Source organism: Schistocerca piceifrons, chromosome 6 (genome assembly GCF_021461385.2).
Source record: "Schistocerca piceifrons isolate TAMUIC-IGC-003096 chromosome 6, iqSchPice1.1, whole genome shotgun sequence".
Lineage (NCBI taxonomy): Eukaryota > Metazoa > Arthropoda > Insecta > Orthoptera > Acrididae > Schistocerca > Schistocerca piceifrons.
In genome coordinates, this window is record NC_060143.1 from 468,770,091 (window position 1) to 468,797,131 (window position 27,041).

The 27,041-nt window shown below is 41.0% G+C and overlaps 1 protein-coding gene across 1 annotated transcript in view; it reads right to left on the reverse strand.

The window, feature by feature from the left end:
* Positions 1-6,603: 6,603 nt before the first annotated feature.
* Positions 6,604-27,041, reverse strand: part of LOC124803386 (serine/threonine-protein phosphatase 2A 65 kDa regulatory subunit A beta isoform-like) — a 117,478-nt gene continuing 97,040 nt past the window's right edge. Inside the window, exons 8-9 of the mRNA XM_047264571.1 lie at positions 7,384-7,541; positions 6,604-6,756 (exon numbers count right to left, since the gene is read on the reverse strand). Coding sequence (XP_047120527.1) covers positions 6,604-6,756; positions 7,384-7,541 — 311 coding nt within the window. The remainder of the gene's footprint in view (positions 6,757-7,383; positions 7,542-27,041) is intronic.

A 27,041-nucleotide genomic window follows, 5' to 3' on the forward strand; every position in this document is an offset into this window, starting at 1 on the left:
GCCATTTTAGTTTCAACTATCACTCTTGTAACGGTTCTGTTATTAGCATTTGAAGTGACATTATGTTGTAAACCTTTATTCAGCAAAGTATTTTTCATCCTCATTCAATTCAATATTTGTCAAGTTAGCTACCCTATCATGAAACAGGTGTTGTCCAACGCCACCTTTACTTTTTGCGACATTAATCTTCTGAAGCTTTAATAGTATGCGTAACTTTTCCTTATGCCACTTTTCTATTCTTTCAATATTATTGCTTACTCTGTTAGAAATTTCATGCCAAAAAAAAAAAAAAAAAATTGAAACTGAGTACTAGACAGAGCGTCACATAATTGTAAATGTAAACTGAATGATTCTTTACCAACGGGTCTTTATGCTTGCATGATTCACGTAATTAGGCCCTAATCCAGTTCATCTCTCTTTTGGATTTCAATGACAAGGCGAGGGCCGACCGCAGATCAGTTCTGACTTTCGCATAGTTCGGTGTGACACCTGCTCCAAGACACTGCTTATTGAATTTAAGATTCATTACCTGAGTACTGATTTTCTGCTTCAATTTACAGAGACTTTTCACTTCTTTAGGGCCTCTCGCCGCAAAGAGATCATTCTACTAAGTTGCGTGTTGGCCACTGTCTCTTTAGCCATCGGCATCTGTTAAGTGGTGCCCCCCAATACTTTGTGCACAATGTGCACAACTTTTGACTATCCGCTTTTTCCTGACAGAATGCCCTATTTTTAACCGCTTTCGTTCACGTTTGTGTTTGCCGTCTGAGTTATCAGCCGTTTTAGCGAACGACAGGCGGGCTTTCGAGCGCGTTTTACTTTCTGCCCGTCGCAGCAATATGACGAAGGCCACTTAATTTTTACTTCTGGACCTCCGTTTTTCTATGGCGTATTTTATACGCGTTTCTCCATGTCCCTGATTTTAACTGTCTTCTCTTCCGTCTATTGGGATAAATGAGTAGTCGTGTTTAACTCCTCTATTTATCTTCGTGTTCTACAATTTTGACATAGGCGCGTATGACCCAAGTTGTTTTTGCGCCCTAAAACCAAACAAACAACACACCACTGCTGACCATCAGAAGTCTACCAAGCCATCCCTCAACCTAAGCAACCAACTCATCCCACGACTAAGGAAAAACGTCCTTCAAAAAGTAGTTCCAAGTTGAAGAAACTGGCAGTTAATCTTTCGCATCGGGGAACTCCCTCCCTCTCAGACCTGGACTATGCTCTTTAGGGTGTGGACTTGAATCGGAGAGGCCGGAGAGCCGGGAACCGACTACCGTTCCCCCTGTCCTCCCAAGTAAAACACCGCCTCTGAGGGAAAGAGAAACTACTAAGCATCGCTAAACAATGACTTCCTCATGGACATCAGCGTAGCGGTGGATTTTAAATAGAAACCGATCACATTTGGATGAATTACAGCTCCTAGTACAGGAGAAACCGCTCTGCATCTATATGTTCAAATGTGTCTGAATTCCTAAGGGACCACACTGCTTAGGTCAGCGGTCCCTAGACTTACACACTACTTAAATTAAATTATGCTAAGAACAACACACACGCTTATGCACGACGGAGGACTCGAATCTCTGGCGGGAGGGGCCGGACAGTCCGTGACATGACGCCTCAAACCGCGCGACCACTACGCGCGGCGCTCCGCATCTGCTTACAAGAAAATCATTTTAAAGTCGCCCACGCACCTGAATTACAGGGTTACCACCCCTACAGGAAGGACGATACTACTGGAGACGGGACTAAAGGTGGAATGGCTGTTTTTGTTGATGACAGATGACATTCCTCTCCTGTCTCTGTTGCCATGACCATACAAGCAACAGCCATGATAGTTCTAGCACCTGTTAACACCACGCTATCCCTTGGTATCTTCCACCTCTTGATGTCTCTGGATGTAGAGGGACTGACTGAACTCTTCTGGGCACTCCCACGCCCATTCCTCCTTCTGGGGGACTTCAGAGCACACAAAGTGCTGTGGGACTCGGCTACCGCTCGCTGTAGTGGTCGGATGATTGAGCGACTCGTCCATTCCGAGAATATCTACCTTCTGAACACGGGTCAGATGACACACTTTTGCACAGCTACAAGATCTGTTTCAGCCCTTGACCTTTTTTTTTTTTTTTTGTTCCCCAGCTATTGCAGACTTAGTTCAGTGGGAAGTGGCTACAGATTTATATTCTAGGTACCTCTCCCCTATGTGGATCCGTCTTCTGACTTGAATGGAGGCTGACAGGAGACCACGAAGATGTGTGATACAAAGGGTAAGTTGGTGGCAGTACAATCGACAGGCTAATTTTGAGCAAAAGGATTGTGTACAAGAGACGGTGCCCATATCACTTGTGAGATGCAATGGGCTGCTGCCGAGTCCATCCCAAGGTCTGGGTGGAATGACGAATGTCGATTGGCAATCAGGGCCAGATGAACAGCTCTGCATACCTTCAAACACCATCCAACTACAGAAAACCTTCATGCCTTCGGATCCACGAAAGCACATGGAGGTGAGTGATAGAAGAACGGAAGAGGGCTTCCTGCAAGGAATTTACAACTTCCAATAGTTGATCCAATGGTCCTCGTCCACTGTACAAATTTCAGACTTAATAAGGCTGATTTCAGGCAAGGGCCGAGCGCATCCCTTATGACTTTTTCAAGTAATGCGGTCTTGCGGGACGCACCAGAAGACATGATTCAGGTTTTAGCTGAACACTTTCTTACTGTAATTACGTCATCCAGACAAGTAGCTGCTTTCCAGGTGTTACATAGGACTGTTGAGATGATGAAACTCCATTTCAAATCGTATAATGAGTAGAAGCTTCGTTCTCCATGTGGGAAATGGAATCAGCTCTGTCTGTGGCTAGAGACACTGCCTCAGGACCTGATGAGATCCATTATGCCATGATTTGTCATCTGTGCCCTGAAGCGAAACGACAGCTCCTCTCTTGTATCAATGAGATCTGGTTTGATGGACACTACCCCACGACTTGGAAGGAGGCAGCATTAATTCCATTTTGCAAACATGGCAACGACCATAGCGCCCCTAACAGTTACAATAGTGCAGCCCTTACTAGCAGTATGAGTAATATTCCTGAACACATGGTCAACCACCGCCATGCCTGACTACTGGAATTCTGAGTTTAACTGAGCCGCTCCCAGTGCGATTTCAGGCGCTACCGTTCAACCCCTTACAACTTAACTGTACTGAAGACGACGATACAGGAGTCCTTCTTACACCGAGACCATTTGGTTTGTATGATTTTTGACCTCGAAAAAGCATACGACACTACTTGGAGGTACAACATCCTTAGCTCTCCACTTCTTACCCTATCCTTTCTCGAGACCCAGCGTTTTCGACATCGGGTTGGCGATCCTTTGTCTGACTGCTATGTTCAAGAGAACGGTGTCTTCCATGGCATTGTACTCAATGTCATACCGTTTGCCATTGCTGTCAATGTCATTTCCTCTGCATTGAAGAGCCTTGTCAGATACTCTTTGTTTGTGGATGACTTTGCAATCTTTTGTTCTTCCTCTAACCTTACAAAGACGACGATGCAGTTACAGCTGACTGTTAGGAGCTAGAAACCTGGGCCAGGACTACTGGTTTTCGGGCCTCACCAGAGAAGACAACATGGATGCATTTTAACCGTGCTCATGTAAGTTTTATCTAAAAAGTACTCACAGTGGGGAACAATAATTTACGTTCTCAAGAAACAGATCGCTTTTTGGCTTTGTTATTTGTCACGAAATTAACTTAGGCTTCCACACCTGAAAGACCTACGAACAAAGGGCTTCCAGCCATTGAATACTTTCAAATGTCTTACTGGACAAATATGGGAACCTGACGCTTCCGTCCCCTGCAGTTTTACAGGACATTTGTTCGATTACGTTTAGATTATGGCAGCGCGTTCTATGGATCAGCCCTTATTTCTTACCTCCTGATGTTAGACGCTTTTCGTGTGGAGGGTATTTGGATATCGACTGGAGCCTTTCGGACGAGCGTAGTTCACAGTCTGTGTGCAGAGGCTGGTGAACGACCACTCTGAATTCGACGATGTATCCTTTTGGCTCGACAGGCACTGAAAATCTCAGCGTCACCTCAGTCAGTGGCATTTAGTGTAGTGGTCGAAGCCACCACTGAACGGCTGTTCGGGAATTGGCCCCATGCAACCAAGCCATTTGGGATATGTACTACCGACTGTCTCAAGGATATCGATCTATCAGACCTCCAAATACACAGCCAAGAATGGAAAAGCGTTGGTGTCTTCAGAGGCCCAAAGTGATTTTAAATTGACATGGTATAAGAAAACTTGTACTAAGATTATGTTTTTACAACTCTGTTTTCGTCCATTTTAAGTATGAACCACTATTTTATCGTTATTTGTGCTGATGGGTTCCAGCAAGAGAATATTCTCAGGTATTCTGCTGTTTTGCCTGATGGGGTTCTCAAAGTGCGTCTTCCGGAACAATTTACAAATTATGATTCTGACTGACATGGCATTCTTATGGCACTGGAGGGGATTCACAGACATCACTATACAAGGTTTCTTGTCCGTTCCGTCTTGCTCAGTGAACTACCAGCACTTCACAAAATGTATGCAATAGATCATCTGATTCTCCACGACTCGTTTCAGCATATCCAACACCGTGGCAAGGGGGTGATGTTTTGCTGCATACCTGGCCACATCGAGATACAGAGTAACGACGTGGCCGACAAAGCAGCGTGGAAGTGTATCGTGGTGGTGCTGCCCGTCCGTGTCCCATCCTGTTGCACACCATCATATCATTTTGTGATCGGCGCATCATGCATCAGTGGGAGACTGAATGGTTGCAGGTGAAAGAAAACAAAATGCGGTCTCTCAAATCGACTACTAGCCGGCCGAAGTGGCCGTGCTGTTCTAGGCGCTGCAGTCTGGAACCGCGAGACCGCTACGGTCGCAGGTTCGAATCCTGCCTCGGGCGTGGATGTGTGTGATGTCCTTAGGTTAGTTAGGTTTAACTAGTTCTAAGTTCTAGGGGACTAATGACCTCAGCAGTTGAGTCCCATAGTGCTCAGAGCCATTTGAAATCGACTACTCAGGTGTATCGGTCCATTAGTAAACAGAGACAATGCACTACTACACTGGTGGACACCACTTGCATACAACTGAAGAGCGTAATACGCCCTCTAACAACTGAAGATCGTAATACGGCGTCTAACAACTGAAAAGCGTAATACGGCCTACACCGTTATAAATAATCCTCATAGGAAAATGATATTACGGAAAAATATTTGTTTCGATGTCCCCTACAACCTCCCAGAGTTTGTAGGTTTAAATACTTTCCACCCTGTAGATTTAAAACTATCCAGAATACGCTATTACAAGAAGTTCCATGTTAGGTGCCATGATATTCATATTCAGCTGCCCAAATTAAATATTAGTTACTCACTCCCAGCATTACCACCTGTAGGCAAATTCCATATGCTTTCGCCAACAACTATTCCCGCAAATAATCCATCGCACACCGTTTCAAACGTATACTCCTTTTGTTTTTTAGGGAGGATCTAGCATAGTTTGTCTTCTGTTTTTGTGAAAGTTTGCGGTCACGAGAACACACAATTTTGTGCATTATGGTGTATAAACCTAAGAATATTTTCACAATTTGGTGCTCCACAACTGCAATACGTTTCACCAAAGATATAGTTGTAGAATTACGTCATCAGCGGCTGTCAAAAATTTGATTTTCTACTAGTTTCGGCCGGTACGTGAACGATATCCTGGCACTGCATTTTATGGCATTTCGCTGTTTCCTATCTTCTCATTAAGTTGCAATGAAAAGATTCAGTGTTGTTGTTATTACACGTCATTAATACACATTTCCTATCGGGATACATAAGTTTGAAAGTCTTTGACAGTAGGTGATGGTGAGTATGCATTAATGTGTGTCACATAAACCTAATAAGTACAACACGCGTTAATAACGTAACATACTGGAGTGTATCCTCCTCACTCCTTGACTTCTACAAGTACTGAAAATGCTGAAAATGGTGAAGCAACTACATTCTACTCTAGATATTTTTTTTCTTTTTTTGCCTTTTATGTGAAGATGGAAACAGTATCAAATTCTTGTCATAGTTTGTGTGTGTGTGTGTCTGTATCTGTGTGTTTGTTAGTGCGTGGGTGTATGTGTGTGTGGCAGTGAGGTGAGGGGGGGGGGGGGGGGTTGAGCGGCGGGATGCAAATTTGTTGGTCTTTATGTAAACGTTGTTTTAAGAATGGAAGAAAATTGAGGGTACAATTCATGATGGAAAAGAAGTAGTAAACTTGGCCCCGGAATAAAATATATCTTGGAAAGCGTAAATTATTAACTGAATACGAGAATAACGTTTAACATCTTGTCAATTATGGATTGCGAACTACTGCTATTTTCTACAATAAAACATTCCACTGTAGGTGCCTTAAATGTGTTTTATTGCCAAAATTTTTCAGAATAAACCATTTAGAGTTGTTCACTTGTGCTTTAGTAAACTGGGCCCAACATGACAGGCTGTGATGTGGCGTTAACTCGGAAATATCTCTGCTACGAATTTTCAACTGTTCGTCCGAATATGATTTAGGACACCTACACCTCACTTGATGTCGCCAAAAAGTTGAAACATCCTTGAAACCAGCGATCTGCCGCAGAGCGCACTCTTGTTTCTGCGTCGCTTGAGAACTTCAGCATCAGTGAGAAGCAGCTTGATTGCAGGATAAATGAACTCACAGAGTTGTGAATCTATAAAAGATGAAAAACAAGATTATAATAACCACATAATTTTATAAACGTATCATTTATGTGCTAACGAGATAAACTGTGAGAACAAAATTGTAAAAATGTTCTGCTGTATCAGGTGCATTGTCAATATGTCAGTTCATATAGAAACTACTCCAGATACGAAGGTATCCCTGCTCACAAATGGAAAGAAATACACTTCCTTCTTTCAACTATCACAACTTAGCTGAGTGCACTACGTATCTAAGAAGATTTACCTGAACCGAATTTGAATAGTTGTAACTTAACAATGCGGTTACGAGTGTCCCTTAGTAACACTAAGAAGTATTATATAGATTATAAGTACGTATCCAACGCTAAGGAAAACAAATATTTAACATACTTACATCATTAATGCTGTTGGCAATTAAGAACCGAACTTGCCAATATGAATCCTCTGCGTATTTATACAGAACTGGGAGAAGATGTCTGTATACATCATCAGATAGTTTCTTAGCTTTAAGCAAAGCGATTAAAGCCTGTGTCGCCGCCAAGTGAAGACCAATCTAAAATAAACGAAAGTTGTAAAAACTGATTCGCTATGTGTACTAGTTAATGAGCGTAAGTGGATAAGAAATTGTCTTTATGTACCTTATCTTCCAGGGCCTTCTCGAAAATGGGCACTACATGAGAAGCAAAAAACTGGACATCAGCGTCTTCAGCTATAGCAGGCAACATGGACAGTGCCATTCTTCGCACTAGCATATCTTCATCCTCACACAGACGATGAAACAGTTCACCTAGGTACTCTGCAATCAAACAAAATACGAAAATCAAATTCGTTTCAAAATGATAGTTGGCTACAGAGGTTTCTTTTCCAATAAGCTTCAAGTATACAGTTCTTCAGATTTGATTAATTACCTTTCATTGTGGGAGTAACTCGTCCATAAATGGCGCATAGATCCTTGCAAGCCAGTAGCCGAGACGTACTCCTTTCTTCTGCCACTAGCTTCTCTATATTCGCAACTGTGTCCCGATAGTTCGGATGTGTTACGTCAGCACCGTAACTGATGGTTGATTTGTGCTCGTATACTTCTCCAAGAGTACACTCATACCAAGTGGGAGCCTGAAAAATAAACGGGACGTTAAGAAAAACAAATACTGAAAAACAGAATGTTTGACAACATCTGTATATAATTCTGAAAATCCAGTTAAACCCCATGCTCTTGAGCAAATACTGACTGTCATTTACAATGAAAACCAACTTGGTCTTTGGAACACCAAATTCAGTACCCAGTTTAGTGATAATTTGTTCTAATTTTAGTTTTGGTTGCCCTTAACTTGTTCCACAACGTGTTAATAGAATGTTTCCAAAAAACTCCGAAAGTTTATCTGCTAAGAGCATGTTGGGCCTACTTCACTGTTGTTTATAGTTATGAGCTGTTTGTTACATATATGCATTATCATGATCCCAGATGCTGACTGAAATTATTTTAATCCCGCGTATGTATTACTGTATTTATACAGTCAAGATTCATTGTTACCCTTTGTAATGAATTGCTGCATTATCTTATAAATTTCTAAGTATGTGATTCAGGTAGCTCTGTAATTTGCATGGACTGTCTGATAAAATAACGATGTGAGAACACCTGCCTGAAAGGAATCGTAGTCAAGAACTTTAATCATCGTGTATGACCTTTCTACGACAGTTACCCCGGAAGATAGCCCTACCGTTTACCAGGTGCTCTAAAATGTGCGCCTGTGTGGGGAGTGCAACATAGCCTACACTTTTGGAATATTCGAGTATGAGAGTGAAATGCGACTAGCAAATATTTTCTTCGGAATTTAATTTTAATTTCTAATTTAAAAATATGAATAGGGGAGAGAATATATTGCGGCTTACAGCAAACGTGATCTTAATATAATGCGTAACTGCAGAAGGTAATCTCAGAATGACCGTTGTTGCGCTAGTGGTGTGACATACCTCTTCAGGTAGCGAGGCACCGCACCAATGCGACATCGCGATGTTCATGCCCGGGTCGCAGATCATCTCGTCATCGTCATCCTCATAGAAGGGCTGCCTACGCCTGAGGAACACCCAGAGGCAGCATCCTCCTTTCTTGCACAGCAAACTCCGGAACAAGCTCCGAAACATCTACGAAATGCAAACGGCCGTATCAGTATCTGTTGAATGGCGCGTGACTCGTAGATATCAACAACAAAAAAATTGCGATGCCTCTTAGGAATTCGAATAATAATTGTAAATCTTCATATATTCAGAGAGGATCGTGACACGTGTTGGCGTTAAAGTCGATAGTAAGTCGTCTGCAAATGATAGCGAAACCAATAACTTCTCATTGTGTTTACCAAGAGGCGAAGAGTAAAAGATATATGGCCCAAAGAATTTTTGTACCATTATGCAGGTATATATCGACTTCTAGGAAGGAAAATTTAGATTCCATCATCTAATTTGAATACGTTATCATCTGTAGCAGACGTAATGTCCAGAATGCTGTAATTAGGATCAAATCTGTACAATTTGTAGAGAAACCAGATGGCAGTGATAAGAATCGAGGGGCATGAAAGGGAAGCAGTGGTTGGGAAGGGAGTGAGACAGGGTTATAGCCTCTCACCGATGTTATTCAATCTGTATATTGAGCAAGCAGTAAGGGAAACAAACGAAAAATTCGCAGTCGGAATTAAAACCCATGGAGAAGAAATAAAAACTTTGGGGTTCACCGCTGACATTGTAATTCTCTCAGAGACATCAAAGGATGTAGAAGAGCAGTTGAACGGAATGGACAGTGTCTTGAAAGGGGGATATAAGATGAATATCAACATTAGGAAAAAGGAGCATATTGGAATATAGTCGAATTAAATCAGGTGATGCTGAGGGAATTAGATTAGGAAATGAGACACTTAAAGTGGTAATTGAGTGTTGCTGTTTAGGGAGCAAATAACTGATGATGGTCGAAGTAGATAGGATGTACAATGTAAATTGGCGATGGCATGGAAAGGTTTCTGAAGATGAGAAATTTGTTAACATGGGATATAGATTTAACTGTGAACAAGTCTTTTCTGGAAGTATTTGCATGGAGTGTAGCAGTGTATGGGAGTGAAACATGACGATGAATAATTTAGACAAGAAGAGAATAGAAGCTATCGAAATGTGATGCTACAGAAGACTCCTGGAGATTGTATGGGTAGATCACGTAACTAATGTTGAGGTACTGAATAGAATTGGGGAGAAGAGAAATTTGTGGCACATCTTATCTAGAAGAAGGGATCTATTGGTAGGACACGTTCTGATGCATCAAGGGATCATCAATTTAGTATATGGAGGGAAGCAGGGAGAATAAAAATCGTAGAGAGACACCAAGGCATGAATACACTAAACAAATTCAGAAGGATGTAGGTTGCAGTAAGTATTCGGTGATGAAGAAGCTTCTACAGGATAGAGTAGCTTGGAGAGGTGCATCAAACCAGTCTCTGGATTGAAGACCACAACAACAACAACAACTGTGACTGCTTGACTTTTCATTTGTCATCGGAGATACAGTCGTATTTTTGTAGTATACCCTTAATCATACAACATTTAAGTTTGTTCCTGGAAGTGAGTTCGATTCATCAACAAAAGAATTACTTCTTGAACACACCGAATCGGCGTAATATACGGAAATGCTTACATCATTTAAAAAATAAGCGCTTCACTTTGGACGGCAGTTTCGAATGTTACTTTCTCTTTTTAACTTTCGCAGCTGCCATTTTATTGCAGTAGTGAGAGTTACGCATTTCATTAGTTTCCTTAAAATACTACAACCGCCATAATAATACAGGTGTAAGAGTTAGATAAATAAATTATTTTCTTTAGTTTACTTAAAATACTAGTGCACTACACGGGAAATGCTCTGAAGCATTGTCTGCGACAACTTAGTACACGGATAGAGCTATATGGTCCTGCATAACGTATATCGTTGTCCTACAATACAATTTTCGTTTATTTTATTTAAAACTTTGTATAACTTTACCACGTGATAAGATGCAAATTTTCCCAGTGAAGCAAGCATGTGATGAAAAAAAATTGTGCAGGTACGTGGGTATATTGGGAAAACATTGTGATAAAGAGAAACGAAATAACGTACCTACGTAACAAACAAAATTAAGAAAATAAGGGGGGAGATGTGATACACTTGGACAAACCTTACAATGCTATATCTCATACTCTACATCATGACGGAAAGATAGCTTCTATCTTCGCCAGTAATGGAGTCTCTCGTGATCACGGAAACTGAGGAATCCTCCTACTTGCTGAGACCTGGTCTTTGGAATTGAAGATTATCGATCACTCTGCAATCTCCTTACAGCACCATGATGTACTTTAAGCATGCGCACTTAGAAAGGAACTAAACACTACCTCAAAAACAGCCTCTGCTGCCACAAAGTACTATGTCACTTTCATATCGCTTTTCCGCACTCAATCTAGAATGCTACTGATACAGTTCAGTACAAGTTCGCACATTTTAAGATAGATGAGTTCGCATTTAAGTGAGAGAGGATGTGAAGAGTTGCTTCGTCTCGCCTACCGCATCTCTTTACTCCATTGCCTAGTCCACAGATCGGATCACGCTTACTGATGTCACTAAACCTAAAACGTATCGTAAGACTTAACATATGGCGTGATTTGTCACTGATAATTATTTTAAATAGTAGGTACACAATAGCAAAATTTTCACTGATCCGTGTAAGCCTGCTTTGTATTTGTTTCCTCAGAATTATATCGTAAATTATCTAAATGCGATCTGAAGAAAAATATTCAGAACTGCGTTATCAATTTCGGACTAACGCCGCCTGCTATCAAACCGTTCTATACTTCACATCTGACAATGAATACACTATCTACAGCGTAAGCAGACAATGAAACGAAATATATTGCTGTTTACCTCGCACTAGAAGAGCCTTCACTGGCAAGGCAAGAAGAAATTTGCTACGAGCAGACCGCTTTCTTCTTTATCAAGCCTCAGACTGTTTCTAGGTAACGACACACGTCACTTGCTACCAAAACCTATTGTTGGGAGACTTCGCTCGTCAACGACGGTTAGCAGTGGAGAGAGTCTGTTGCTTTAAATCAGATATAAAATTTAGTCGAACTATTCGAACGAAAATTATAACACGTTTCAGTATTACGCAGACAGTAAGTCGCCTGTTCATTTACTCACTAACAAGGTGCAAACAACGTAAGAAACCATAGTCTGCCCCCCATCAGCGCTAAATTTACAACTGGTCTCACTCAAAGACCGCTGACTGCAAAATAATAATTTCTGCATGAGGTCTCAGGTGACATATAATCAACATGCATCCATATTTGAAGAAAGATGCTGAGAATTAGAAGCACTCCGATCCGGACGGAGACAGATCTGAACATTGATGACCGATGGTTAGCACTGTTCGAAAGTCACTCCGATCGGCTGAGGCTCTTGACGGCAGATTTAACATGACTAGTTTTGATCGGAGGCCTTACTACCACGTGCTGATATCTGGGATGGCGGTGGCGGTATTACAACTCTGGAGAAGTGTGGTCTAACGCACCGCTTTCCGCGCGGGAAGGTGAGCCGATCCCCGGCACGAATCCGCCCGGCGGATTAGTGTCGAGGTCCACTTCCTCCACGTACGCGTACACCATAATTACTCTACCACGCAAACATTAAGGTTACACTCGTCTGGTGTGAGACGTTCCCGGGCGTGTCCACTGGGGGTCGAAACTCACAGGCCGGCGGCGGTGGCCGAGCGGTTGTAGGCGATTTAGTCTGGAATCGCACGATTGCTACAGTCGCAGGTTCGAATCCTGCCTCGGGCATGGATGTGTGTGATGTCCTTAGGTTAATTAGATTTTAGAAGTTCTAAGTTCTCGTTGACTGATGACCTCAGATGTTAAGTCCCATAGTGCTAAGAACCATTTGAACCATTTTTCGAAAAGCACAATAACCCTGTGTTCGGTGTGGGGTGGCGGAGGGGTTAGTGGACTGCTGTAGCCTGTTGTGGGGTTGTGTACCACTGAGGGCTACGGAGGGGACGAAGCCTCTCCGTCGTTTCTAGGTTCAAATGGTTCAAATGGCTCTGAGCACTATGCGACTTAACTTCTAAGGTCATCGGTCGCCTAGAACTTAGAACTAATTAAACCTAACTAAACTAAGGACATCACACACATCCATGCTCGAGGCAGGATTTGAACCTGCGACCGTAGCGGTTGCTCGGTTCCAGACTGTAGCGCCTAGAACCGCACGACCATTCCGGCCGGCCGTTTCTAGGTCCACAGTTCAATACAATACAATACAATATTGTGATTTATGTGCTGAGTAATTTCAGTTAAAGGCTTCAGGAGGTAGAACACAAACTGATACATTTGCTCATGCAAATTAATACATCGTGTTTGGCTGATTGGCAACAATGGGGCTCTCAGAACCTTATAGCTTCTTCTCCTTCTGTTTAGGAACAATAAATTCAACAGCGCTGGTATCAGAAATTTTATCACTATAGTTAACAGTAATGTTCAAGGAATTAAGTATGTAGTCAGATTACAAAAAACACAGCGAAAACGCGAACACCTAACAAAAGTAATGTACTGAGATGCGTTTTCAGTCATGGAAAAATTGAAATTAAAGCGTTTAATATTATCACCATTGTGTATATTGGATGATTATCAAGCAAAAACAATATTCGGTGCTAATAATTCATATTAATACACGGCAGTAGTCACACTCTTAAGATGAAAGGCAGATTGTGAAGTCGGTCGTAAGCCTTCCTCATGGGTATATTTATTCCGTCGTAGATGTGCATTACGTTTTACTAAACTCATCTATAGAAATTCGGCGTTTCTGTCCTCTGCAACTTGTCACTTCTTATGTTAGATAGAAGTTGTCGGTTCACCACATCTGTTTGCATTTATTATACATGATCGCTCAGCTTCCATTCATCGCACACTTCTTATAATCAGCAGTCTTGCTTTCATTTTGAAAGTTTCTTCTAATTTGTGATGATTTGTCGTAGCTGTACTCAGTCTCATCATTTTCTAATAGACATCGAGAGAGAAATTTTTAGAAGCATCATACTGCCATCTGTTAGTTAGGGATTCTTCGATTCACTCAAATATCAGTAGTGATATTGCGTCGGCCGTCGTTCTATTCAGACGTACTTAGAATATATTCCTGAAGTGGAGATTTAGAGCATCTACACAAACTCCGATATTTAAAAGATTTAAATACCGTTATCTGACAGAGTAGACTTTGTTCAATGAAGCCAAAGTTGTCGACATCTTCGAATTACATCCTACAGAAATTGAAGGAAATGTGTTAATGTGGCACTTATAGAGCCTGGGCCGTCTAGAAAATTTGTCTCCTTGGTATTTGTATTGTTAATTCTACATAAGAATATCGCTTCTCGGATACCCAATATTCTGAATCCTACCTGTGAATAGGGTAATATTTCATTTCACTTCGACGATTTCTTCCTTCAAGCGAGTTCACTTCCTGGGCACAAAATTAGTTTTTGATGTGAGATCGGCGTAAAATAAGAAAGTGCTTTCTGATTTTGAAAAACAGTTAGTTTACATTTCAAAACTACATTCGGTATTACTTTCCTATTGAATATTCTGGAACTGACATAACAATGTAGCCGTATGAGGTACATTGCATCATTCCTCTTCATTAGCTTGCTCAAGATACCAGAACACTACAGAGGAAGAAACATTGAGGAACTGCTCTTAAGAGGTAGTGCAAGTATAGTATGGCTCTGCAACAGGATTGTCCTAAAATACAGTTTCACTTTATTCCTAAATTATTGTAAATTTATGGTATGGTACAGTATGAATGTTTATCAACATGTAGCTTGTCTGTTACAAAAATGGCAACTAGGGTTTGAAGTGGATAAAAGCTTGTTACGAGATGGTTAAAGTAAACGAAATAACTTACTTACATAATATATGGAAGTACTAAGAAAACTAAGGTACCGAATTTAATGTTCTTGTGCAAAGTTATATAGCTACATTTCGAAGACCAGAGCCTGTTGGAAATACAGCTTAAAAATGCGCCCATAAGGGAGGCTCTTGTCACGAACAGAACCCTGAAATTGCCCTACTTCATGAGATCTGGTCGTAGCTGTTCAAGCTTATCTATCACACTTCATAGTAGTAACAGCTCAAGATATTCTTTAAACATGTGCAATCGGAAAGGAGCAAATCACTCCGTCTCCACCTGCCTCTGCTGCCACAAAGCATGACTGCATTTCTTCACAGCGTATCCGAAAAGAATCCAGAATGCGACTAACGCAGTACGCTTAACGATGCACGCGATCGCAATGACATGAGAGGGAATGTCGAGATTAGTTTCGTCTTTGCTGCTACATCTGTTTACTCCATTTCTTAGTCCGCAGTTAAAGTCGTGCAAACTGATGTCACTAAACACCCAAATTGTCGTAAACCGTGACATGTGACGGAAATGCGTGGTGTGTCCTATGAATAAATAATTCGTGGAGGTATGTAATTTAGAGCAACTGAGGGATCGACAGAAAACAGATAAAACTGAAGGTTACAAACAACTCAGCGTAACGCCCGTCACCAGAGCCGCATTATCGTTTTATGATCGCACGTTCGATATGTATCGTTTGGAACCCGCGACTTCGATAGGCAATCATTCTTGGAAATTAGAACACTTAACTGTAACATCATACTAAATTGTCACCGAGTAGTATTTTAAGAGGTGGGTAAGTAATAGATAATTTTCACTTATCCATGTACGCCTGCTTTGTAGCTGTGTCCTAGGAATTGTATCGCAAATTAACTACATGCGATCTACAGAAGAGTATTCAGTTCTCCGTATAGTGCGTCATTGAATTCGGATAGATGTAACTTATTATCAGACTGCGTTATACCTCAGATGCAGGAGTGAAAATAGCTATCTACAGGTTAGGCAGACAATGAAACGAGAAGTATTTGATGCTTACCTTGCGCTACAAGAGTCTTCACCGGCAAGGCTAGAAGAAAATTGCTACGAGCAAATCGCTTTCTTCGTTAGCAAGCCTCAGACTGTTTCTAGGCAACGTCACAGTTCACTTTCTGCCAATGCCTATTGTTGGTGCCTTTGCTTGTCTTATTGCGAATTGAGGGGCCGTCTTTGTAATTCATATGTTACAGACGAGTCATAGGCATTGTTGTGAGTGGCAGCAAAGCAGATCGCAACAAGAAGTTAGATCATCAAAGGCAATTTCTACCACTTTTCGCATTTCCTAACCAGTTTTGCACCGATTTACACACATTGCCGCGAACGTACTTTATGCGATCATATTAACTGCCGCGTCATGATTCAATGTTTTCCCCATTGGTATGCAATACATTGGTTTTAAATCTCAGGTTTCGCCTCCATTTCAGCTATTGTTTTCGTTCGTCTGTTCATCTAATTAAGTCCAATTTCGGTTCCTGAAACACATGCGAATATGGCCCAGAAAGTAATTGAACTGAATTTGTTAGAAAGCTGATCGTTGCATTTCACGAACGTCAGATAAATGTCGTACCATACTTCTACAATAGTTCATTAGATGACGTCGCAACAGAGTTCACTCGGTGCTCTCAGCATTTATAGACGTACATTTTAGGTTCCTTTGCGGATCAATGAATAAACAAAAATATTAACAATTTTAGCAGTAAGTAACTCTTACTTATCAGCTATCGTACAGTCGCACCTTCCGAACTTGGAGTTTTCTCTTCTAATAAAACTTGATGCCATAAAGTTTTTTGTCCTCTTAGCAGATGCGTTTATTTTGTTTATGCGCTTCGCTGTGCTATGTGAGCAACAGGGTAGTGGAAATGAATGTACAAACCAGTGTTTTCCGCATATAAAAGCGTAGTGTATAGAAAGCATCTATGAATACCTTTGAGGAATCTATGTGTCTGACCATGTCAACGAAGAAAATGGATCGGGACAGATGGATGTAATACCCTTCCACTCCTCGCGAAACACAGACCCACGTAATGATTCTTTCCAAAATTTAGTGAATCGAACAGTAAGCCTAGCAATAATTGTAAATTTTATACGGTGTGAGTGAGTCGAAGGTACAGATTTCGATGGGTGTAATTCTTTTCTTAAAACCACATAACTATTTTATTTCTGGGGAACAAAGGGGATTGTAGCCACCGCAGTCATTAACCTAAGACAGCCAACTTCCCTTTGGCCAGCCACAGCAACGGTTTCTGAGTGACAAATAGGACTCTTGATCACAAACTATCTTCTCAGAACTTACGTGGACGCATCGAAGTACATCAGGGTTCACAACACCAAGCTGGCGACCATTAGCAGGCTGGGTCCCCCGAAGGTGGTCATCGCTGTCGACGATAGAGAGGAAGCAAAAAGAAATATGTCTAGCCAGGCGTTCTACGGGGTTGACTCCGCAGATGGGCGCTGCTCGTTCCAGGCTGGTGGTGGAAGGGAACTCGTGTTGTCAATCCACAGCAGACGGCTGGCGGCTTCGTCTAGGAGAATGGGGACTTAGCTGGAGTCGAATGCATTGGATCAGCGGTGACTCCAGTGTCTGCATCCCCTTCACTTCATAAATTATAAGCAGTGATTTTGGGAGGTGTCGGGGGGGAGGGGGGTGAGGAGGGAGTCGCCTTTACAAGCTGCCGTTCCCACAATTCAGAATTAATAAGAAAACTGTAATCTACATATTCTATTCATTTATTTATTCGAATAATGCCTTTGGACGATACGGTAAATAAACTTAGGTCTTGATTCCCTGTGTTTAATTTTCGCTGCTCCCAGAATTCAATTAGTCTTCGCGAGTTCTGTTCCTTTCCTCCCTAGTTACTATTTATTTCTTTTTTCAGACCTTGTCTTTGCTGAAGCTCTGCTTATGTGTAGCTTCTCGGTAAAAGTGTTCTGTTACCTATTATGTCATTTCTGATTCCTTCATGCCTTTCTCAATTTCGGTGATCTGTGTGGGTTTGGATCTGGAGTTGTTTACTAAGTTGAAAATCTGCTTGGTTAATCTGTTACTATCCATTCTGTATATATGTACAGGAAAATGTAGGCTTGTTTTCCGCATTGTGTTAAATGCCTTTTCAATTTTGATATAGAGCTCTCTGTTGGATCTTAATTTTTGGTCAATATTACTATTACTTCTGGGCCCCAGTATAGTTCTTCTTTTAACTTTCTTCAATTCTTCAAGGTCACCAAATGCTGTCAGTTTAAACGTCTTTGGTGCATACAGTTTTTGATATTGTCTTAGTGTCTGTTTCATGACGACGTTTTTGGTTTGTTTCATATATGTTATGATCATCTGGAACGCCCTTTCCATTTTATGTACTCCTTTTTGGGAGGAAATTTTGTCCTTTGTATGGATTGTTATCCATTCACCTAGGTATTTAAAACTGTTAGTTTTAGATATTGTGTTGCTACAAATTTTAAGATTTGGACATGTTTAATTGATATTTCTCATGAAATGAGTTTTTCCAAAGGATATTTTTTTCCATTTTCTTCCTTGTTTTTGTGGTTGTGTGATATGTTCGTTGCCACTCTGCAGCGCCATGCCATCTGCAAAAACTAGACAATCTATGGTGATATTAATAGGGATTCTTCATAGTAGGAACACTCTTAGTAATGATGGATTCCTCCCTTCTCAAACAACCTTCTCTAACGTTCATATAAAAATTAACGGTGGTTAACCATCTCCCTGCTTTATCCATTATTTTATTTCAAAAGTTTTTGTAAGTTCCCCCAAGCTTTTGATGTATTTGTTTGTTAAAGTTACTTTAATTATTTTGTGTTGTTTTACTGTTGAGTCCGAATTCATTTATACCATTGATATTGCATTTCTATCAATTCAGTCGTATTGCTTTTTAAGAGCAACAAGAATTATGGTGTATGTCAAGTTTCTCATTTGGGTCACTTCTATTACCTTCTCTAGATATAGTATTCGCTGTGCAAAAGACATTTCCTTCCTAAATCGTGCTTGATACTCTCCTCTTTCTGGGTCAGGAATTACTTCAGCTCCCTTTAAAAGTGCCATAGGCAAGATGATACATCATACTGGTAATTTGAATATTAAATTTAATACTTCATGTACTTCTCATTATCTCTGCTGAATTGGTCAGCTTTCCGTTATCGAGAAAGGCACTAACGGGCTCCCAATTTGAAGTCAAGCATGCAAATTGGACTCTGCCACTAGGAATAGCAGTAATCCCGCAAAAATGCCCTTCGTGATCCCCCCTTAATATCCCCTCAGCTAACGCTAGAGCTTCCTTGGCTTTCACAGTTCCTTGCTATGTGTTTACCCACTTTACACTTAAATACTTTATTATTGACGCATGTGGCTGCCGGCTTTGGTTACTATCTGTAGCTTTCTGCCAACGAGGACCAAAACCTTCCCATTCTGGTCAGCATACTATTACAGCTTGCCTACAAATCACTAAACCTTCTAAGTGACGTAAGCTTCGTGGCTAGTCACAAAACAGCACTCCAAAGTGGTCACTAGGATACCAGCATTCAATCATATTTTCAGCTATGTGCCCTTAGTTAGAACCCAAACACGAACTTCTAACGCTATTTTTGGGTGTCTTAATATACTATTCTGAAAGCATGACTACATGGTCTCGCAGCAGTGTGAATTAATGAAATCCTTCCAGCTGCGTCTGGTAGTTAAAATGTATTACCACATTTGGACTGCAAGAGAGCGCAGCTGACGTCACAGCCAGCGGCGCAGCGATTTAACAGCGAGGCCACGGTGACACACCAGTCATTTACAACGTGACAATGGCCGAGGAGATCTTCGAAGAAAGCTCGTGGAATTTTAACGACCTGAAGTTGGATGCCCAAGAAGAATTTATTAATGGCATTGTAACTGCTGTTCAGGTCGTTGCACCCCAAAATAACCCTTGTTGGTTAGCTAATGTCGAGCGTGTACGTGTACATTATATCGAATAATTAGCTCCCTGAATTTTTATAGATAGTTTCCACTGCATGTCCTCAGATAAAGACTTCTACAACCTCACATACATTTAGCGACTCAACAACTGATAGTAACGTTCAGTACTGCAATTCCAAATAATAATAATAATTCCACTTCCTGGGTAGCATCTTCTGCAGTATGCCACCATCATGTAACTCGCCGACCACATTAGCTATAGAAGTGGACACACGACGAATTTGATCTCGTATCTGTTTCTTAAGAGGGAGATCAGCTTCACTTTGAGGAACTTCCCCACTTGAGCTAACATACCCTGTCTGATAATGCACAGATCCGGAGCCCTGATGTCATAACGAACAATGCGGACTCTAATAGCATTAACCTGCGAGTAACATAGAATCTATGCCCTCCTCAAAGTTAGCGAACCAACTCTGCTAAAGCAGTGTTACTGCTGGAGATGGCATCACTCACCTCTGCTTCCTGGTAGTCTGGCAGGATCGTGAGAAGTGCAACAACATCCTAGAGAAACCTGCAGTCCCTGACACATGTCCCCACATGTCAGCATCATGGTCTTTAACATGTAAATGAGCTTTTCTCTGCACAACCTCGCGTACCTCTCTGCCTGCCATGCTGAAACAGAGCAGTAGTAAGGAAATTACACTAAATTAAATACAAGACTAATTATATAAATCAGCAAATTAGTTATTATTTCCCCATGAGAAGATAATTTTTTTAATTCATCACACATCTCGCCACTCCCTAGCCGTGCTCTGCTAGCATAGTGTTACGAAATAAGCGAGTGGAAATGCTAAGCTGAGGTGGAGGTGAAACTTTTCTTCAAAACACATTACACTTATATTTCAAAAACTTCCATTCTACCACTAGAGGAAAACAACAATGTACAATTCCAAAACTTACTTAATAATTTCTGAAAGACAGGATTATACAATAAATTCAAGAGAAAAATTTATGAATACCTAATTATACATGCATGGAAAAATGTAGTTGTAACACGAGTGACATTAAGGCTGAATAAAACAAAAAAATCTCCTGTTGAAAAATCAGCGCTCCTAATATTTAAAAGAATTTTAAACTGGTTCAAGTCGCTCCAAACACTACGGGATTTAATATCTGAGGTCATTAGTCCCCTAGAACTTAGAACTACTTTAACCTAACTAACCTAAGGACATCACACACATCCATGCCCGAGGCAGGATTCTAACATGCTACCGTAGCGGTTGCGCGGCTCCAGACTGAAGCGCCTAGAACCGCTCGCCAACACCGGCCGGCAGCAGATTAAAATTGTACTATAACTTTTTAAATGAAATTTCTACCATTTGATTGTGTAGATGGTTTATGGTATTGTACAATCGGTATTTCGGACTTCGCCATTCTCATGTACCACACTGCTGCGTATGATCAGACTTCTATAAATGAAAGTCATTTGCGAGATATTTTTAACTTTGTAATATAGTGCAGGCGTCACATTAAACAAGTTTAACATACTTAAACTATGACGTCGTTTACAGAAGTTCGATCGTGCCCAATATCGTAGTACTTAAAAATGGCAAAAGGCCGAAATCATGACTGTACAGTAGCATAAACGATATATACAGTCAAATGGCGAAATTTTGATTTAAAATGACTGTGACACTATACCATGGTAAGATTATTCCATCTTGTCCCAAAAGTGAGCTCCTGTTAAATACAGCAACCAATACGACTGGAGACAGTTCAGTTATAAGCTTAACACAGTAGACTCGCCTTAGGCCATGGACACCAACGGTTTGTAGAAACTCGACCAAAGCGCCTCTGGATAACAAATAAACCAGCCAGCACTTCTGGACATGCAATGAATAAAACCAGGACTCACAACACTATGCCGACGACTATTAGCATATTGGAAAAAACAATGCAGGCGCTCTCCCTGACGAAACCGAGCCAGCAAAAGCAAACACTTTCAGCCAAAGATCCAGTGGGGTGGACTCCGCTGCACGTTCCTACCTGTTCGTAGAAGAGAACTCGCTTTGTCACTCTGCAATAGACGGCAGACAGCTTCAATTAGTAGGATCCACAGTCGCACTGCCCAAAGCGCCATCCGACATCGCTAGCCGCAAGAAGCTGCGCATGCATTGGAATGGTGGCGACTTATGCGTCGGCAACAAAAGTGAAATTTAAAACACCAGCAAAGCATGCATTCACGGTTAGTTGTTCGATAGTTTACCAAGTACGTAGCACAAAATTACAGCTGACAGGTATGATAGACCATAGCGAAATGTTCGCATTTGGCATTTACCTGTGGGTCAAACTTTCCCGTCTGACGTATTAGTTAGAGATTTTCATACAAGTTATTAACTATGCCAATGAGGGCCAGAATAGAGAGGGATTCTGAAGTCGGGATCATATTTTAAATCTGTGATGTCTTCCTGGTATTATATTCGACTCTTTATCGCGTACGGCATTTTACGTCTTTTTTCGTCTTTACAGTTGGCAACGTCACTTTTCCCCACTCTATTCGAGGGCTGCTGTAAATAAATAAATATATGATACAAGCGGGATATTTTTGTGATGCGTACTGAATTCAAATCTAGTAACACTTCACTCAGTTCACACATCTGCATTCGTAGATAAAATGATGAAATGTGTTATGGAATCTAGTATCTTATGGTCTCTTGATTGTCTAACAGCTTTTTACGACACCTGCAACGGCCACTGAAACATGTGCCGAAACGAGCAAAAAAGGTTGTGCTACATACATTGGTTTTACGGGAACGTCCATCGTCTCGGAAGACATGAGATGGTGAGCCAATCAAACAGTCGCTGATTCTACCGGAGTATTTGCACACGTCGTTACGTTCACAAGTCTTGTGTATGTTTGGCATGAAGTTCAACGCACCTGATCTCTGACTGGTGACATCTATTGACAGTCTCAGACACGTAGATTTATTGTCAGATCCTTTTCTACCAGTGCATAATTTGAACACTGCACTGACGACTTCTTTGGAAACGAAGGTATGTTATTGATGTGTCAGTACCAGTTTACTGTACTATGTTACCATTCTTTACCAATGTGTTCCGTTGCTTCAGTTTTTGACGTACCGGTACTTCAGCATATTCAGATTTCGTTGATGTTTGTTGATGATATATCTTCTGTTTATCTAGCACCAGTCTATGAACAGCAAAGTTCTTCATTCTGAAAGACGACATCGTTAATTTAATCTTTATGTTTCACTAATGTTTGTGACTCGTTAGTAGTGAAGCATGGCAGAGCGCTTGACTACACTGTATGCACAAATAAACGAATGAATCAACATTGATGCTATATGCAATATATACATTCAATCATCCCAGCTGCTAGAAATCACAAGGCAAGAGAATCAATGTGGAGGCAGTGTCGATGGACTATTTAACGACTTATACTGCAGACAGCTGAAAGGATTCAAATTCTGCCGCCATCTGGACTAAACTGAGTATTGGTCCCACACAGAATCCGACTGACTGCTAAATACCAGAATCTACATGCCGTCCCTGTTGGCATATATAATTGACACAGAAACTGATTTTCCCTATCTCAGAACTGGACAACTGCAGAAACTCAGGGCCGATTCGTGACGGCTGTGAACATTGCGTCGCGATGTTCAGCACCGTCCAAGAGTAGGGCAAATTCGTATGGGCTATTGAAAGGCCGGCCGAAGTGGCCGTGCGTTTCTAGGCGCTGCAGTCTGGAACCGCGAGACCGCTACGGTCGCAGGTTCGAATCCTGCCTCGGGCATGGAATTGTGTGATGTCCTTAGGTTAGTTAGATTTAAGTAGTTCTAAGTTCTAGGGGACTAATGACCTCAGAAGTTGAGTCCCATAGTGCTCAGAGCCATTTGAACCATTTTTTGCTATTGAAAGAAGACGTAATATGCATAAGGTTGTTGAAACCCTTACCACTATGCACACTTCCCTTGGATTCTGGTAACCTTGATCCTGCAAAGGAACGTTTTGTATAATGTACTGAACGTTTTCAATCAAATGATTCAGGTCATATGGTACAACCTGATACTACTATTCTTGCACCGTAATACATGGCCTTTGTCTAAATAGACAACACCATGGCGCTTAAAACGGTACTGCTTCTACTCCGTCTATTTAGGAACAAGTACTTCACAGCCCTGGCATTCGAAATAATATTATACGAACTTTTCTTTACTTTTGATCCATATTTTTTTTTTAAACCTGTATATGTCATACCTGAAGGAACCAGTAGACTCTCTTTTCCCCGCAAATGGAGGACGTTATCAAGTTTAACCTTTAACTAGCAGACCCCACGCTACATTCTGGGTTTATAATTTCCATCGTTGTCGCACTACAGACTCGTCATTGTAGGTATTCTCAGTGTGCAGCTGACGCTTGCAATAGGTGGACGTGCGCCACGCTCTCGCAACAGTAAGTGCCTGTTTTTCGTTGTTGGGGAACCATGTAGACCCCAGGCGTGCTTTTACGTAGTATTTATTTACAATATGGTAATACAGTAATTTCCTCTTATTTCAGTATATTTACAACAATGACTCGCTTTCCTCGTGATGAGGATACTGCACAACTGTTGCAAGAAGCCACTGACACAGAAGATGAAGACACAGAACAAAATGACCCAGACGAAGATGTTGATGACAAAATGGTTTAAATGGCTCTGAGCACTATGGGACTCAACTGCTGTGGTCTTAAGTCCCCTAGAACTTAAAACTACTTAAACCTAACTAACCTAAGGACGTCACACACATCCATGCCCGAGGCAGGATTCGAACCTGCGACCGTAGCGGTCGTGCAGTTCCAGACTGTAGCGCCTTTAACCGCTCGGTTGTTGATGACATCAGTGATCATGATTCGATACACAGTGAACACCTTGCTGGTTCAGAGATGGAGTAAGTGATGACTCTTCTTCTAGTGAAGTAGACGAAGAAAGCTCAGGGAACTATTTTTACGGTAAGAACAGATTCAAATGGAGTAAATCTGGCCCATATTCATCTCCTGTACGACAGCACAATATTGTACGAGAACGCGCGGGACTGAAAGGACCTGATGCTTGTAAACGTGAAATGTCGCCTGTAGAGAGTTGGGAACTATTATTTACCGATGATGTGATTGAGACTATCGTGCACTGTACCAACAAAAAACTTGAGGACAAATATTCACCTCCATTATTACAGCCGTATTACGCCAAGAACATTGATTGCTGTGAGTTAGGAGTTTACCTTGGATTACTACCATGGATTACTTCTGTTTACGTCGATATTCATGTCAAATCATGAAAATATTAGATCGCTATGGACGACTGATTTCGTTGGAACAGACATTTTTCGAGGTGTAATGGGGATAAACAGATTTTTATTAATTGATTTCAATGTAATCTTTGATGACATCAGCACATGAGAAGAAATAAGATCTGCAGATAAACTGGCTTTGATACTAGGAATTTTTGAGAAGTTTATTAGCAATTGTAGCGCCAACTATTCTTGTTCAGAATATTTATGTGTTGATGAAACGCTGGTAAAATTTCGAGGGAAGGTACTCATTCAGAATGTTTATCAAAAGTAAACCTGGAAAATATGGCCTGAAAATGCAGTTTATTTGCGATGCGAAAACTCATTACTTATATAATGCGTTTAAATACTCTGGAAAACGCTTACCCACAGAATTATCCCTTTCGCAGTTCCAACACAGGATATGCAGAGCGATTTTATGAAACTAATAGGAATATCACTGGAGACAGTTGATTTACGTCCGTTGAGTTAGTAGACGAATTATTGAAACGAGGACTAACATACGTGGGTACTGTACGGAAAAACAAACAAGATATTCCTCGTCAGTTTTTGCCTGATAAAAGAAGACCCACTGAATCATCATTATTTGGATTTGTTCGGGACAAGACCTTGGTATCATTCGTTCCAAAGAAGTATAAAAGTGTACTTTTACTATCTTCCATGCATGACGAAGTGTCTATAAATCAACAATCGAAGAAACTTGCAATTATAGACTTTTACAATGCGACTAAGGGAGGAGTTGGTACCTTGGATTTGAAATGCTCAAATTACACGTAGAGCAAGAAGACGGCCGAACGCCATCTTTGCTGCAATGCTGAATGTTTCTCTTGCTAACGGATATGTTCTTAGGGTCGGTTCTAATGCAAATAAAAAAGTCAGCAGAAAAGAATACATAAATTCCACTGCAATGAGTCTTGTAAAGCCAAACGATTGCGGGAGATTAGAAAATAACCCAAAGCTGGCCAAAGATGTACGGGAAATTCTGTGCAAATTGGTTGGCAGAGGACAACACCTAATGCAGATGAGCCAGGTCCTAGTGCTTCTAAAAAGCGTAGGTGTTATCTTTGCCCAAGGTCGAAAGACTAAAAGAGCTCTCTAACATGTAACACTTGCAAACAATGTATTTGTAAGCCTAATTCAAAGGCAATCAATTTTGGTTTGTCCTGTGAAGCCAAAGGAAACGAATGGTTCTGTAGGCACATAATGTGGTTTCAATTTTGTCTTGTTAGTTTTTTCTGTTTTATAATTTTCATATGATTTTATGATCCAATTGAGTACAAATTATAAAAAAAAGTTTAGTTAGAAACTAGAATTTGTTGATTTTTATGTCATTTTAACTGAGCTTTATAAACAGAAAACCAAAATGACATGTTTTTGAAAATGGCTTAAAGTTTATGATAGGCCTGATTAATATAAGCACAATAAACGACTGCAATAATAAATACGTTGTCTTCTATTATTTAAATATGAAAATATCCAAGTTATTTACAGTAATTACTTGGAAACACACCTAAACACTGTTGGTATACTTCTAGACCCAACACGTGACTGTACGTTACCAGAAACAGCGCGTGTACCTGAAGGTTATTGACGGTGTTACACTGAATCAGCGTAGTATTTTCTGAATTACCTGTCCTCTCCAGTGTGCTTGTGTATGAACACTGCACGGCCGAAGACGGGAACCTTCACAAGCTTGACATTAGCCGCTTTTGGAGCTGTCGTCATGCATCCATACCGCGTGGAGACCTGTAGCGGCAGTATTTGGAAAGCTTCCAAGCACTACAGCCATAAAACGCGGGCCCAGTCGACCGGATACCCTGTAATCTGCAAAAGCACCGCTCGGTCCGAGCCGCTTACTGCGGGGAATCTCGCTGTCTCTAATACCACACTAAACCACAAACACACACAGCGCAGAGTTTTTAAACCAACTCCATCTGTAGAGGAGACAGGCTTTAAGCACCACAAAGAAATATCAGTGATTTGCTTCTGAATAAAGAGGAATTACGTTATTTATTTAAATTGTTAACTTATTAGCTCATAATGGAGACAACTTCA